The sequence below is a fragment of the Leopardus geoffroyi genome, chromosome B1 (genome assembly GCF_018350155.1).
Source record: "Leopardus geoffroyi isolate Oge1 chromosome B1, O.geoffroyi_Oge1_pat1.0, whole genome shotgun sequence".
Taxonomy (NCBI): domain Eukaryota; kingdom Metazoa; phylum Chordata; class Mammalia; order Carnivora; family Felidae; genus Leopardus; species Leopardus geoffroyi.
The window spans coordinates 74873523-74889452 of record NC_059327.1 but is presented as its reverse complement, the minus strand read 5'-3'; the positions used below and the strand labels follow the sequence as shown (position 1 = coordinate 74889452).

Sequence of the window (15930 nt, the reverse complement as noted above, 5' to 3'; positions counted from 1 at the left end):
GCAACACTGGATATATCCCTGCCTTGTTTGTGGTCATGTCACCTAATGTAGAAATAAAGAGGACAATAAAAATGATCATCTCCTATGTCTGTACGGCTTTTTCAAATTTGCAAAGCAGGGGCACCTGGGTGACTCAGTCGGTTAAGTATCCCAGTCATGACTTCGGCTCAGGTCATGACCTCATGGTTTGTGAGTTTAAGCCCCACATCAGGCTCCACACTGTTCCTTCTCTCTCTGTCTCTGTCTCTCTCTCTCTGCCCTTACCCTGCTGGCGCACTCTCTCTCAAAATAAATAAATAAACTTTAAAAATGTTAAAATAAAATTTGCAAAGCACTTCACATTTATCGTCTCATTTAAACTCCACACAACACTTTTGCAGTAAGGACAGCTACCCTATTCCTGTTTAATGGTGAAGAAACTGAGGCTCAAGGAGGTTGGTGGATGAGCCCGAGGACTATGCCTAGTAAATGAGAGAGACAGACAGCTCAGACAGACAGCTCTTCTTACCTCCTATTCTTTCCAGCACAGAGTCTGCCTAACATTACCTGCCCAAACTATACACTCGAGGGTTGGGATTCAACAGAGAGGAGCTATCCAGTGATGACTCCCCACAGGTTACCCATAAATAATCTTGTGGATACAAGAAACAAACAAACAAGAAGGAACAAAATAGCCCAGAAACAGACTTACATAAATATATTCAAGTAATCTTTGACAAAGAAGCAAAGATAATACAATGGGGCGAAGACTGTTCAACAACTGGTGCCGTAACAACTGGCCATGCACGTGCACATATTAACTGAAAATGGATCATAGACCTAAATACACAACACATACTAGAAAACTCCTAAATGATAACATAGAAGAAAATGTAGATGGCCCTGGGGGGGTATGATGATGACTTTTAGATACAACACCAAATGCACAGTCTATGAAAGAAATCATTGATTACCTGGACTTCCTTAAAATTAAAAACTTCTGCTGTGTGAAAGACAATGACTAGAGAACGAGAACACAAGCTACTGACTGGGAGAAAAATTTGCAAGAGACAATATGATAGAGGCCTGCTGAACAAAATATATGAAGAACTCTTAAAACTCAACAATAAGAAAATGAACAACTCAATTAAAAAATGGGCAAAAAAGATCTAAAAAGACACCTCAAAGAAGATGGCAAATAAACATATGAAAAGATGTTGAACATCATGTCTTCACAAAATTTCAAATTAAAACTACAATAAGATATCACGACACACCTATTAGAATGGCCACAATCCAAAAGACTGACAACAAAAGCTGGCAATAGCAACTCTCATTCATTGCTCGTGGAAGAGCAAAATGGTACAGCCACTCTGAAAGACAGTTTGGCAGTTTCTCACAAAATTAAACATACTCTTACCATATGATCTATCAACCATGCTTGTTGGTATTTATCCAAAGGAGTTGAAAACTTATGTCTACATAAAAACCTGCACATAAATGTTGCTAAAAGCAGGAATACAAAACGGCATATACACTGATCACTGTTTATGCAAAATATGTATCCATGTAGTCAAGGACTTTTAAGTAATATGTAATTTTATTCACTATTTACTGACAAGTTATTAGGTAGTGGGGCATCTTATACCTCACAAACATTATTAGGCAAGAGAAATAAGAAGTCAAAGGGCTTGAATAACAGGGAGGCAGCAAAACAATTTTAATACAATGTGATATGAGTCATACTAAATATACCATGGGAGCAGAGATTAAGTTGGGGTAACTTTTGGTGGCATGAAAACAAATGTTAGGGTGGTAGCTTTATGGGTTAGTCAACAGTCCACCTCCTCCTAAAATTACAGTTTCACTGAATTTTCAAATTTTAACAAATTGCAATCTGGACCCAGAATGATATCTGGGTTCAAATCCTAGCTCCACTACTACTAATCAGCTGACTGGCCAATGATGAATTACTTTACCTCTTCTTTCTCATCTCTGATATGGGGATAAAAATTAGAACTTACATAACAGGATGAGATTCTATAAGGAAAGAGTGTATCACAATGTCCTAACACAGAGTAAGTGGTGTTCAATAAATGGTTTATTATCACTATTAATATCATTATCAATGCTATTTCATTATATTGATGAGGTTCAGAACAGGAACAGTAATAGTCAGGCTCTACTGCATGTCAGCAGCACCACGTTGACTATGGGACATAACACTTCAAGAGTAACCTGTCCAGAGAAGAGCAACAACGAGGGTGACCCTGGAAAACTCACTGAAGGGATTCAATCTGGAGAAAAGATTATGGATAAATATGACAGCCAGTCTTCTAGAAGAAGGGCCGTCACTGCTCTAGATGGAAGAACAAGGACCAAAGAAGAGTAACAGATGTCATCATGTAGAACTGTCTAAAAATATATTACTTCACACTGTAGTTTTTCTTTGTGATGACTTCATTTTGAAGCCCAAGTCTATTGCTAAAGCCAAAGGCACAAGTTTGGACTTGGCGACCTCAAAGGTCCCCTCTCATTCAGACATTATCTCAGGAGGCTTAAAATTAGGAGGAAAAACCTAAGCAGTTTAAATACATTACTTAGTTTGAAGAAACGGGGTTGGGAATAGCGGAGGGGAGGGAAAGCACTGGTGACTTCCCGGTAGAGCACTTTAGAAATATGTTTTAAAAGACTCTGAAATTGCCTATAGAAAGATTTTTAAATGATATTCACATTTCATGGACAGCCAAAACTGCTGTCAAGGCTATTCTAAGTAACTCTCTAAAGAAACTACGTATTAAATAAATGTCCTGGGGCACCTGGGTGGCTCAGTCAGTTGAGCGTCTGACTGCAGCTCAGCTCATAATCTCACAGTCCGGGAGTTTGAGCCCCACACAGACTGGCTGCTGTCAGGGCAGAGCCCGCTTCAGATCCTCTGTCCCCCTGTCTGTCTCTACCCCTCCCTCACTCACGCTCTCTCTCAAAAATAAACATTTTGAATAAACAAATAAATAAATGTCTTGAAAATTTAAAAAAAAGGTACTATTATATAACTGTTACTCTTGTAATAATGTGGGAAGTTGACCTTAGAAAATTGCCAGGGTGGTACCTGAGTTCCAGAGATACGAAGAATTGGTTACACAAAGAACTCTTAGAGTTCATTGCTTTCCAGTATATTCAGTTGCATTTTTATGAAGAGATCATTATATAATGCCCTTCTGTATGAGGGGTCTTTTCTGTTCAATCTTCTATTGGAGCATTATTATGGAAGTTATTCAAAGGACTAAGTAAAATACGAACTAGTTTCCAGGAGATACAGTTTATTTCTTAATAAATCATAGTAATATACGCTTGTTGTAGCAAGCTTGGGAAATTCTGAAAAGTATATAATACATAATAGAAATAACCATATTCAGAGGGAATTCCTAACATGCGGTTTCTTCCTGATCTTTTCCCATGCATATACAGGTTTAATGTATGTTTCTTTCATAAGTAGGATCATACTGTATACACAGTTTTGAGTTCTATATTTTCAGCAAACATTATATTTTTAAGTATTTTCCTGTTAAATTTTCTTCAAAGAGATGATTGCTAACGGTTATAGAAGTTGCCTTCAATTAATTTCTGCATCTTAGCAATATGGTTCTTAAATTGGAATTTTAACTTCTCAGGAGAGTCTTACCCTAGAATGGCTAATTGTATTGTAACATTCTTCAATGTAACTATCTTTATATTGCATATTTGAGTTTTAATCTAAATTTAAATGCCATGCTTATTTATAATTTATAGTCTAGCCTGGGTACATCTTAAGAGGTGAAATGAGAATTGTTCACATTACAATTTGCGAATTGTAACTCTCAACCTAAATTAGCACTAGAGACAAATACATCAAATTTCTACTGTTCAAAAAAAAAAAAAAAAAAAAAAAAAAAAAGTAGGAAATGTAACTCAAGACAAAACTTACCCAAAAGTCATAAGGCAATACCAAATGAACTGTGTAATGTAAAGAATCAAAAAGTAGTTCAATGACTTTTCTAATTCTAAGAAGATATAAAAATAGAGATGGAATCAGACCTGGGTTTGAAGGATCTGGCCAGCTAGAAAGAAACAGGGATCATTAAAAGCAAGTGGATCCATGGAAATGAAATTAGGTAGAAAGACACTACAGTATGATTGTGAAAGACTTCAAATGTCCAATTATGGATTTGACTTCATTAGTGGGAAATCAGTCACCAGATATCATTACAGAGATAAAAATCCATTTTTTAAAAAATTCATCCAATCATTCATACTGCTAACTCATTGTCAAGCACATCACATTGTAGCCTAAGCAAAGAAACAGAAACATAAGCAAAGATGCTGCTAACATTTTTAAACACGGACTGTCCAATTTGGATCTTACAAGCACCTGGGGGTAAGTAAAAGGAAGACCAAGTATTCAAGTCTGTTAAACTCTTCAGTGGGCCTATAGGTTTAGAAGATAAGAAAAAGTCAAACCATTTTTCCACCAAAGGACTAGAAGAAAATCAGGATACTAACAGAGACCAGAAAATCTGAGGAGGAAAATTAAAAATTGGTATGAAGAAATAGTAATTTTAGCATTCAGTGGATCACTCAGATGACAATGCCCAAGAGACAACTGGAAATGCAGGACTGAGGCTTGGGTGAATGAGGAGAGCTCAAGACATAATTTTGGAGTTATCCAGCAAAGTGAAAACAGAACCCATGATGATATACACTCCTTTATCCTCTTCATACCATCTTCCCCATCACCAACAAAAATGTTGGTTTTTTGTCTCTGGTCTCTCTCAAAAAATAAATAAACCTTAAAAATAAACAAACATGTTTTAAAAGAATGAAGTTTAGAGAAACCTGACAAATTCTAATTAAAGGAAATTGCATATACCTATCAACTGGGAAGATCTGTGAATAGCATTCCCTTGGAAATTTAGGTCACATTTTTATTTTTATCAGAGATGGGCTCAGCTTATTACAGTTTGTTCCCAATCCACAACTATACTCTTTCAAGTATTTATCTATTTATTTATATTTTTTTCCACTAGAGGGTGATATGATGACTGAACTCTAAAGGTCATTAAAAAAAAAAAAAACACAAGACTTGTTTCCTTTGTGGGGAATGAAGTGTATTTGTGAGATTAAGGGTGAGGGATAGGAGACAGATAAACAGAAATAAGGTCACAAGCCTTCATTGTCAACTGACACCTGAGTGTCCCAGGCACTACAGTACTTACTTGCTATATATATATATATATATATATATATATATATATATATATATATATTATAAATATATATATATTATATAAATATACAAATATATTTATATATATAATATATATAATATATTATATAATATATATAATATATTTATATAATATATATTAAATATATTATATAAATATATATATATTTTTTTTTACTTAATCCTTATAAAAACCCTGAGAAGTAGGTATTATAGTCTTATTTTACAGATAAAGAAACAGTCCATGAGATCATTGTCATATAATAGGTGGCAAAATCAGAATTCAAGTTCAAATCTGAAAAGTTATTTTCACTCTACCATTTTAAGGGAAAACCCGTCTTCTCCAGGGTGTCCCCTTCCCTCCACTTCCACTATCCTCTCCACATGTTTATTTTTTAAAGTTTTTATTTAAATTCCAGTTAGTCAACATACAGTGTAATATTTTCAGGTGTACAATTTAATGATTCAACACTTCAATACAACACCCAGTGCTCATCACAAGTGCACTCCTTAATCCCCATCACCTATTTTCCCCATCCCCCCACCCACCTCCCCTCTGGTAACCACCAGTTTTTTCTCTGTCGTTAAGAGTCTGTTTCTTGGTTTGCCTCTCTTTTTTGCCTTTGCTTGTTTATTTCTTAAATTCCACATATGAGTGAATCCACGTGGTTTTTTTCCTAAAGTCTTTAAAAAAAATTTTTAACGTTTATTTGAGAGAGGAGACAGGGAGAATGCATGCACAAGTGAGGAAGGAGCAGAGAGAGAGGGAGAGAGAGAATCCCAAGAAGGCTCTGCAATGTCAGCGCACAGCCCGATGCAGGGCCCGAACCCACGAACCATGACATCATGACCTGAGCCGAAATCAAGAGCTGGACGCTTAGCCGACTGAGCCACCCAGGAGCCCCAAATCCATGTGTTTAAAATTGGGTTAAACTGGGCAAAGTGAATATTTCTATGGTATCCTCCTTCACGAAGGTGGGAAGCAAGGCTCTATTCACTGGGCTATGTTTACTAGTGGATGTTATTCAAGATGACTGCCTTACATAGCTCTTGTTGCTCTCTGGATGTATTTACACCTAACAGAATTTGAATTTAAGTTCTTTGTCTTAACAAGAACAAGACAAGGAAGGCTAGGGACTTCCTGAAGCAGACATCACTCTCTAGAACTCTGCATTCAACAGAATAGAATTTACAGCCTGTTAGATTTCAGATGTTAGTCACATTGTCCTACAAAGTTTCTCAGGAGCTCTTGTTCAAAAGAGTGGTTGGAGAATGGAAGACTAGAAACAAAACTGTCATTCTGATCCCCTAATTGGCTGGTGATCATTGTGCCCAATTTCTCTACTGTTTAGAATCTAGAAACAAGAAAAAGCCTCAGACTTTTGTCAATTTTAATAGACATTTATTTCTTATTTGAGGCAAAAAGGATAAAAAAGCTGTTTAGTTACTAGGAGAAATCTAACAGTCAGGATGGGAAAAAATAGACTAATTTGAGGTTAAGGAACAAAATTATGTGACAACAGATGGAAGACAACAAGACAGGCATGGAAGAAGCAGAAACTGGTACTCAAGCATGGTTTTGTTCATGAAAACATCAGGAGAATACAAAAGACTTGGTCTAATGGTAACCTCATTTGCTTTTCATTTTAGTGGAAAATGAGTTGCTACTCTGCATTAAACATGTAAAAAGAGTTTTATGTACAGACTGGGCATCTCCTTAGAAAACAAGATCCGCACCCCCCCCCCCCCCCACACACAGACACACACGCAAGCAGGGGAGGGGCAAAAGAAGGAAAAAGAGAATCTGAAGTAGGCTCCACGCCCAGCACAAGCTCAATGAGGCCTCAATCTCACAACCATAAGATAATGACCTGAGTGAAAACCAAGTGTTGGACACTTAACGGATTGAGCCACCCTGGCACGCCAAGATTTTTTTTTTTTTTTTTTTTAATATAAGGCTGTACAGAGGGAGTTAAAATTGAAAAGATGAGCATTCCTATCTGAGGAAGCAAGTTGACTTTAGAGTTTATAGGCAGACCAGTCAAATTTACAGAAATAGCACAGAACTCTTGGTTAAAAACAGGTTTGGTGTACTCTGGAAAAGTGATACCTGTTTTCCAATCTCAAATTTCACTGTCATTTCTTCTTGTTACAATTTTAGCCTTGAACCTTTATATCCTCAATAATTTTTGTTAAATACCACACAGAAAACCACTTAACTGAGCCCTAATGATTTCAAATGTGACACTGTATTAGAAAGTTATCACACTCCAGAGTCTAGAACCTGAATAGACTTGTAGTTCTGCTGAAAATCTTGTGTAGCAACATTTTCCAAATTCTACCATAAGGGGCAGCACAGCACATGGAAAGAAAGGTGTGGGTTTTTTTTTTGTTTGTTTGTTTGTTTTGTTTTGTTTTGTTAAATTAGGCAGATGTGGATTAAAATCTCTGGTCACTTACGGTGTCATTTTTGGTCTCTCTGTAACTTCTACTTACTTATCTATCACAGGAACTTGCAAACAGTATACGGGCTTAATAAATACCAATTCTTGACTGCCCTTACACTTGACTTTTAACATTAAGATGGTCTGAAATTTCTAATGTACATTATTACGTAGGTTCCCATATGAACAAATCTTTGGTGACTAGGGGGAAAAAAAGACTGTCCTAAGAGTTTTGATAGTTTCAGTATGTTTTCAAAGAAAAGACCAAGGCAAGGAAAGACCAAAAGTGGATTTTCTCATTAATATATTTGCATATACAGCATGTTCAGGAATGATTGAATAAGTAAGTATAGCTGGCGCCAGGGTATATTTAAGAAACTGCACCCCCCCACACAAAAAAAAAAAACAAAAAAGTGAAAGATATGTTGGATAAAACTGTAAAGTAAAAGGCGAATCCCATATTAACATTAAAAGGGGGGGGTTAAAAATGATTCTTATACCACTACTCTTCTTAAAAGTCACAGTTTAAGAAGACTTAAAAGAAACTGTGGCCAAGGGTAAAGTCTGTTGAAGTGTTTTATGTTTAGAATGATCAAAATTTAAAGCTGCTCCAAAATAAAAATATGGTAAAACCTTGGTTTGGGAGCATAATTCATTCCAGAAACATGCTTGTAATCAAAGCACTAGGAAGTATATCAAAGCGAGTTGTGATCATGTGACATTTGGCATCACATGGTACTCGTATTGCAAGACATTGCTCGTTTATCAAGTTAAAATGTATTAGAAATGTTTGCTGGTCTTGCGGAACACTCACAAAACAAGTTACTCGCAATCTACAGTTCTATATTTGAAATAATGAGAGCGTTTCCTTATTTACTATATTAAGATTTATTATATACATGAGTGACCGACATTTTCTTCTTAAGCAACGAAGTAACAGGTGACATCTGTAAAGTATTGGTGAGAAAATAAAGCACTCTGGGAATGATCCTAAAGAAGAGTTTCAAGAATAGAAAAAAGGAAAATGGGCCAAATGAAGCTCAAAATACCTCATTGTAGAAGGGCATTGCTGCCTTGGCAGTCAAATAGTTTATATTCTTCTTGCCATATTTGTGAAGGAAAATGACCTCAAAATAAACAACATATCAAAAGTATGTACACAGCATACCTATACAGACACACACACACACACACAGACACTCATGCACATATACACATCTATCCCTGCAGTTGCTAGTACTCAGTCCACTCCTGTGGCCTTGTGTGGACTGCACAATATCTTGCATTTCATGACCTGAGAGACACTAGGAAAAAACTGCCTTAAAATTGTTACTTTGTTTTTAAGGAGGTAACAATATAACTACATAAAATAGACCTAAAAGTTCTGTTTACAGTTTCATCTTGAAGGGAAAAAAAAAGATAAAGCATCTGTCAAACCTGTGTACTGGTAGTTTTCCTACAGAACAATCTAATGACTTCTCCTTTTGGAAAACTATATGTTTTGTCTAGCTGGCTTTCTTGTCTTTAAAATATAGAACTCACTGATAGCTTTGCATTGTTCAACAATGCTTAGTTTCAATTAAACTTCTTTCTTAAACAAGATAATGCAGTAAAATATTAAGCCCCATTCTTCCACTTGAATCCTCAAGAAAAAGAGAGGTAGGAACCCCCTCTTTTAATGTAGTAACCTTGAGGGGGAGAGATCAAGAGATCTGGGGGACAGAAGCTGGGTGGACTGCATTGTAAAAGGTCTTAGCCTTACCAACAAAGCAGGCTGTAGCTATTAGGGGTAGAGATTCAAAGCACTTCAACACCTTGAGACAGAGATGGCAGAATGGATATAAATCACTACTGAAGTCAGTCCCTTCTCAAACCAACTAAATAAAATCTAAACTTGCAGACAGGCTAGGTAAATTAGGGATAAACATGTTTTAGAAGGAGTTTAAAGTTTCACAACCTTAAGCAAAAATGATACAGCAATTCAAGTATTAAACCTAGTTCCTGAGACATTTTATTCCAGGTCAAGTTACATTAAGGGAGACGATGTTACATCTGTTTGTGTATTTTTTACGGGCTAAATCACTGATTCACTATAAAATTTAAAAATAAGCAAATAAGAACAAGAGGATAGACTACTACGGACATTATTCATTTTAATGTCTGTAAAGTAAGTAAGCTATCATTTGAATGAAAATATTCCATACCAAAGAACTGTTTAACTTATAAGTCTACTCTACATGGACAGTCATGATTTTTATCTAATTTTCAAATGATAAATAAAGAACCAAACAGCATGCAAACATAAAGATTTATGAGCGTAGAAGCCTGGTTGGGGCGGGGGGGGGGGGGAGGGGGGGAAAATTGTGTTACATAACTCATTCATTCTGAATATAATTCTTTTCACTTTCTCTCCTCTTTAAATTTAGACCATAGGTAGCAACACTGCCTAAAATACTGATTAAATTCTAAGTCCAGCAAAAAGTACCTGACGTCTTATTGAATTTCCTGTAATTTCAACAGCACCAAAATACAGAGAAAATAAAATTCAATGAGGAGGAGAAGTCAGCACTTACTTGACTTAGGAGCTAGTCAACAAGACCAAGTATGTAAAGAAAACTCCTATTTACAACTTTGATTATCATTTTCTAGGGTTAGTGTGTATGTGTGTTCATATTCCTTACAACTTAAAAATGTTTCAATTATAGAATATTTTAAACATACTTTGAAAACCACACAGAAGAATACTCATGAGCCACCCCCACCCTAATCTCTGTAACCTGGCCTCAACAATCAGCAACTCATGACCAATCTATACTGTCTCCTTTTCTCCCCTTCAGTATTATTTTGAGGTAAAGCCTAGGCACTATATCATTTCATTTTGACTATATTCGATTAGGAGGGAAGGGGAGAGACTACAACAGAAAGATTGGGGAGTGAGAGAAATAATGCTGCTTCTTTTCTTCTACAATCCCCACCCATTGTCATAACCACAATTTTAAGGAGTAACCAGGAGTATTTTGAGGAAAGAAGCCCACATGCCATCCCAAACAAGCACCGGCAATTACAAATTTACTGCAACTGCCCAATCACTTCCTCCTTCCATCTCAGTCGGACTTCAATGTTTCAGGACCTCCCTGCCTATCTAGTAGCAAAGATGACAGACAGTATGACTGACTGGTATACTTCAGTCCTTAATTTCTGGCATAGCCACAAAGGACTGCATCCAATGGAAATGTTGTTCTAGCACTAGATTAATCAACAAGTCCCAGAGCTGATAAGATTTCTCTGGTTTAGACAGAAGTCTGCCTACCTTTTGAAACAAGACTGTGGCTAACTCCATGGGCTACTACTAGCTGAATGAGATAAGAAGGCACATACAATAGAACTGTCTTCTAGGAATGGGAAGGAAAACAATAACTGCAGATAAGGGAAGTGGTGGCAGAAACTTGACAATAACTTGTGCCTTGGAGTGACACCTGTGAATACACAGCCCACCCCAGCAGCTGCATTTTGTAAATAAGAAAAGTTTCTTTACGATTTGATTTACACAAATCGTGTTTCACTGCAACACTCTCCGCTGCACACAAACTACTAACCCCCGTCCTAGGGATAAAATTTATGGTAAAATTTGATATTAATGATTTTTCATAGTAATAGGATCAATTACCCTTCCCTCCGTTTGTAATAAGATTGTGCCATTATCAGTACTTCTGTTTCTAATACTTTCTGTAAAACAAAAATTAGTTCATTTTATTACTACACATCTGATGATGAATTTTGTGGTAATAACAAAGAGCGTGAGGACAGTTTCATTACAATGAATGTGGATAGGTAAACGTCTCAGGGGAACAGTGAACTAAATATACTCACTTTTGTTGTCTTTGTATAGAACGGGGAGGAGAGTTGGTGAATAGGCAGGTCCACGATACTAGTGGAGTTTGTGACACTGTTACTATGTGTATGTTCATCTTCCCTGCTACTGTCATCAGACTGATCAAAATCATCACTCTCCTGGTCCATTTCCTCTTCCTCTTCATCCTCCTCATCTTGCTCACCAGCATGTTCTCCGTCTTCTTCTTGTTCTTCCTGATTTCCTGAGGAGTCCTCATCTACCGAAATGAATCGATTGTTGTTTTCTTCCAACCGTCCTTGCTGGGAGTCGTTCTGGTCTCCAAGCCTAGGTTCTGCTCGGATGACTTCACCATTCCTTGCGGTGTGCTCCTCCTCTTGCTGTCGGAGCTGCTGCTGCTGCTGCTGGTGCTGTTCCTCCTCTACCACGCGGTTCATCTGCTCCTCATCTGCCTGGCTTGAGGAAGGGTTACCTCTCAGAGAGCCTCCAGTTCGTCGTCTTTTGCTGCCCACAGAGAGCAGTTCCTGATTCATTTCCAAAAGCCAGCTTGCTACTTCTTGGACCTTGGCTAGACTATCAGAAGATGCAAAGGATTTCACATTCTGTAGGGAAAAATGGGGGTGGGGGGGAGAAAAAGGTTTGTTCAATCTATATTATCTTCCACTTTTATGTCCTAGGTCTATATTCCAAATTTCATTAAAGATTATAAAGTATCTGATGCCATGGAGACATTAAGATGTTCTTTAGAAATCAATAAAGTTTAAAATGTAGAAATTACGACACTTTATAAAGACAGACACAAAAATCACATAGTAAACAGCTTTATTTTAATCTTTTAAACAATTTTAGAATGAAGCCTGATAATTTAGTTGCTTTGACCAACAAAATATAATTTAACCAATAAAATCATTTTCAATTTTAAATCAGTTCATAAATGATATCTTTTGTAAAGCTTCCAGAAGATGTTATGAAGTACATCATAAAAAAAAACAAAAAACAAAACAAAAAACAAAAAACATTCAATGCTCAGTTAAGTTCAGGAAATGCTGAGGTAAACCAAGATAAAAAGGCCTTCTTACCTTAGGAATTTCCCAAACTTCTCTGATCATAGAACCTTGCCTTAAGACATAGTTTTCCGACAGGCACCAAGTATAATTCATTATGATTTTCATCGTTCACAATGAATATAAATTGAATGGACAGTAAATAAACAAAAAGTTTTACTTTTATTTTTTAAAAAAGGAAAAAAAGTTCATAAGTTCATACCCTCTGACCCAGTAACTCCACTTCTGGCAATCTATCCTAAGGAAGTAATCCTAAAACAGAAAAAAAAATTATGCAAAGGATGCTCACTGCAGCTTTATCCACAAAAGCAAAAAATAAAAATAAATGTAAATAAAAATAATCAAAACCCAAACGTTCAAGAAAAGGAATCCATGAGATGGGATACATATAGTGCAATTCCTAAACACGATGTTCATTTTTTTTTTAATTTTTTTTTTTAACGTTTATTATTTTTGAGACAGAGAGAGACAGAGCATGAACGGGGGAGGGTCACAGAGAGAGGGAGACACAGAATCTGAAACAGGCTCCAGGCTCTGAGCTGTCAGCACAGAGCCCGACGCGGGGCTCGAACTCACGGACCGTGAGATCATGACCTGAGCCGAAGTCGGACGCTTAACCGACTGAGCCACCCAGGCGCCCCACACGATGTTCATTTTTAAAAATTTGAGGGCATGGATGTTTATATTATGCTAAGGGAAATTACACGATCACAACATGATTTTTAAACTGCATAAATACAAGATTTCAAAATACAAACTGCTTTTGGGCGGTGGTATTGTAAGCACCTAAAACTTATTTTTTAACTGCATTTTCAAATGCTATATATCAGACACATTTGCTTTTGTAAGTTTTATAGACTGACACTAAAATTTGATCTGATATAAAATCTTTTCATAATGGTCATTCCTAAATTTCATCCTTTGCAAATATCTACATGGACGTGTTTGAGGTCATATAAAATAATGCCAATTCACTGCCCAAGTTCATATAAAACTCCTTTTAAAAATATCTTTATAGGTTTGTGAGATAAAACAAATACAACATACATCTTCTATCATGTCCTAAGAATAACTACATTATATCACAATGGTCTTTATTAAAACAGCCTTATCTACTTTTCGAACCCTTGCCACTAGATGGTAAATCTCCCAAAGTGCCTCAGTTCTCACTGCAAGTTTTGAAATGGGGTTCGAAAGTCTGAAAGGTAGCTTTAAAATAGCAATATTTCATTTTACTTTCTATAATCTACACTTGCTAAGAAATAAGCTGTAGCGTGGGGGGAAAATTCTTTAATTCTAATTACAACTAGAAGTGTAAGTATAGAAAGAGAAGAGTTCCAACGACTGAGCTATGAGACGCTCCAACATTCAAAGAGAAGACTAACCAACAAAGGTAACTAACAAGGAGGACTAGGAATGGGTGGTATCTTCGAAACATTCAGGTAAAGAAAGTATACCCCGAAGGACAAAGTATAAAATGACAACTGTTGATGATAGATCAAGTAGGATGAACAGAAAGAATTGACCATTGGATTCAGTAACACGGAAGTCACTAGTAATAGGAGTTTTGTTAGTTGAAATCTGATTAAAGTAGATTTAAGAGAGTAGGAAAAGAGAACAGAGATGGTAGGTACAAACAGAGTTTGCTGCAAAAAAGAACAAACAAAAGGGAGTGGTAACTGGTAGGGAAAACAGAATTAAAAGAAAATTTTTTATTCTTCAAGACTGGAGACCTAGCAGTATAGTGTATCTGTATATTAACAAGAGTGATCTGGTACAAAACAAAAAGTTTGAAACGTAATCAAGAAAGAGAAGAAATTGTGGTGTTCTTCTTAATTAATTAAAAGGGGATGATGAGAAAGAATTCAAAAATGGAGGACTAGTTTTAGTTAAAAAAAATGGAAACTTTATGGCAAAAGATAGAAAAGAAGTGTGGTATCACAGGTACTTTAAATTTATTTCTTTTTACCATATTTTTCAATGTGGAAACAGCTGGAAATAGGTGGGTTTTTACAGAGGTAGAAGTCTTTGGAAATTCTCTACTCATTCCTTCAACTGTTTTCCTTCTTCTTTCTAAAGTAGGAAGCAACATCATCATTGTCATCATCATCAGAGTGATCTTGGGAGAAGAGTGTTAGAAATTTGAAGAAAGAAGTATGAAATGGTCCTTTAGGGAGAGAGAAGGAAACTTTCCTAGGTGCATGAGATTTCGATGATCAAATATATCCATAAGCTATGATGTAATACATAGTAAATATGGCTTTAAAAAGTCAAGTGGTTCTTATTTACAACTCAGACAAGAACAAGAACAAAATTTCTATTTGAGGTGGAAAGTAGGTCTTAGGAAAAGCACATTAAATAATCTATCTGTTGTTTTCTACAAAAAATTAAAATTAAAAAAACTACAGAAAATAAAGGTCATCAAAGTCTTATTGGCTAGTATATGTAGAAGACAAACTATGAAAACATTAGAGAAAGGCAGGTTAAAAATAACATGCTGAAAAACACTGACCTACACAAATGAATATATATAGTATCCTAATGTATATAAGGTAAATCTACTATTCATAGGTTTCCTTCAAACAATCAAAATCTTGCTTTCATAACTGTATCTAAAGTCAGCTCTCCTAACATTAACAGAACATTTTTCACTTGGATGTTTATGCATAGAACAGCAAGATAACAGGGTCAGTACCTTGGGATAATGCAAACCCCAACCAACTGCCCTTTGTGTGTCCAACCTAACAGGCAAATTTTTAAGAGACTGAAACAGGTTAAATGCCATATTGAAAGCAATTCATAAAGTGCAAAAGGTGAAAGAACAAAAGTCATAAAGCTAATCATAAAGAATATGTGAAAAGTAGGGAGGAGACTGTTGGTAAGCAGTCAGCCTATCAACAAATAGAAAGTGTATGACTGGCATTTCTAAAATAGTACTAGTACTGGTCACTGGTGAACACTTCTGTTGCCAATTATGAAAACAAAAATTCAAATCACTATCATTCTGTAACTTTAGTGTTATATTGGGAAGAACAGAGGATAAAGTGTCTTAATTTAAGCCAATAAAGTTAACTGACTCATATTTACAACCATGGCATAGAGATAGCTTTCAAAATAATACAGATTCTTACAAACAGACCTGGTCAAAAATGGTAAATCCAAGTAAAAGAATCAGATTTAAAGCACAGCCAATATAAAATATACAATGACACAGCTAAAAGTCAGATTAGAGGAATCCCAGAATATTTGAAAAGGCTAAAAATATCTGACAGACTTACATAAAAATTTGTCCAAGTAGTATATATATTAGACTGGATTTCTCTGACCCAG

At 36.0% G+C, this 15930-nt stretch overlaps 1 protein-coding gene across 3 annotated transcripts in view; it reads right to left on the bottom strand.

Moving 5' to 3' along the window:
• FBXW7 (F-box and WD repeat domain containing 7) overlaps nucleotides 1-15930 on the bottom strand; it is a 230830-nt gene that overhangs the window by 83296 nt on the left and 131604 nt on the right. For 2 of the 3 annotated variants that reach the window (XM_045465713.1, XM_045465707.1), the window contains 2 exons: nucleotides 12803-12852; nucleotides 11557-12138 (listed from right to left, as the gene is read on the bottom strand). In XM_045465713.1, coding sequence (XP_045321669.1) covers nucleotides 11557-12069 — 513 coding nt within the window. In that variant the 5' untranslated portion in view covers nucleotides 12070-12138; nucleotides 12803-12852. The remainder of the gene's footprint in view (nucleotides 1-11556; nucleotides 12139-12802; nucleotides 12853-15930) is intronic. The other variant, XM_045465700.1, reaches the window with a different exon arrangement.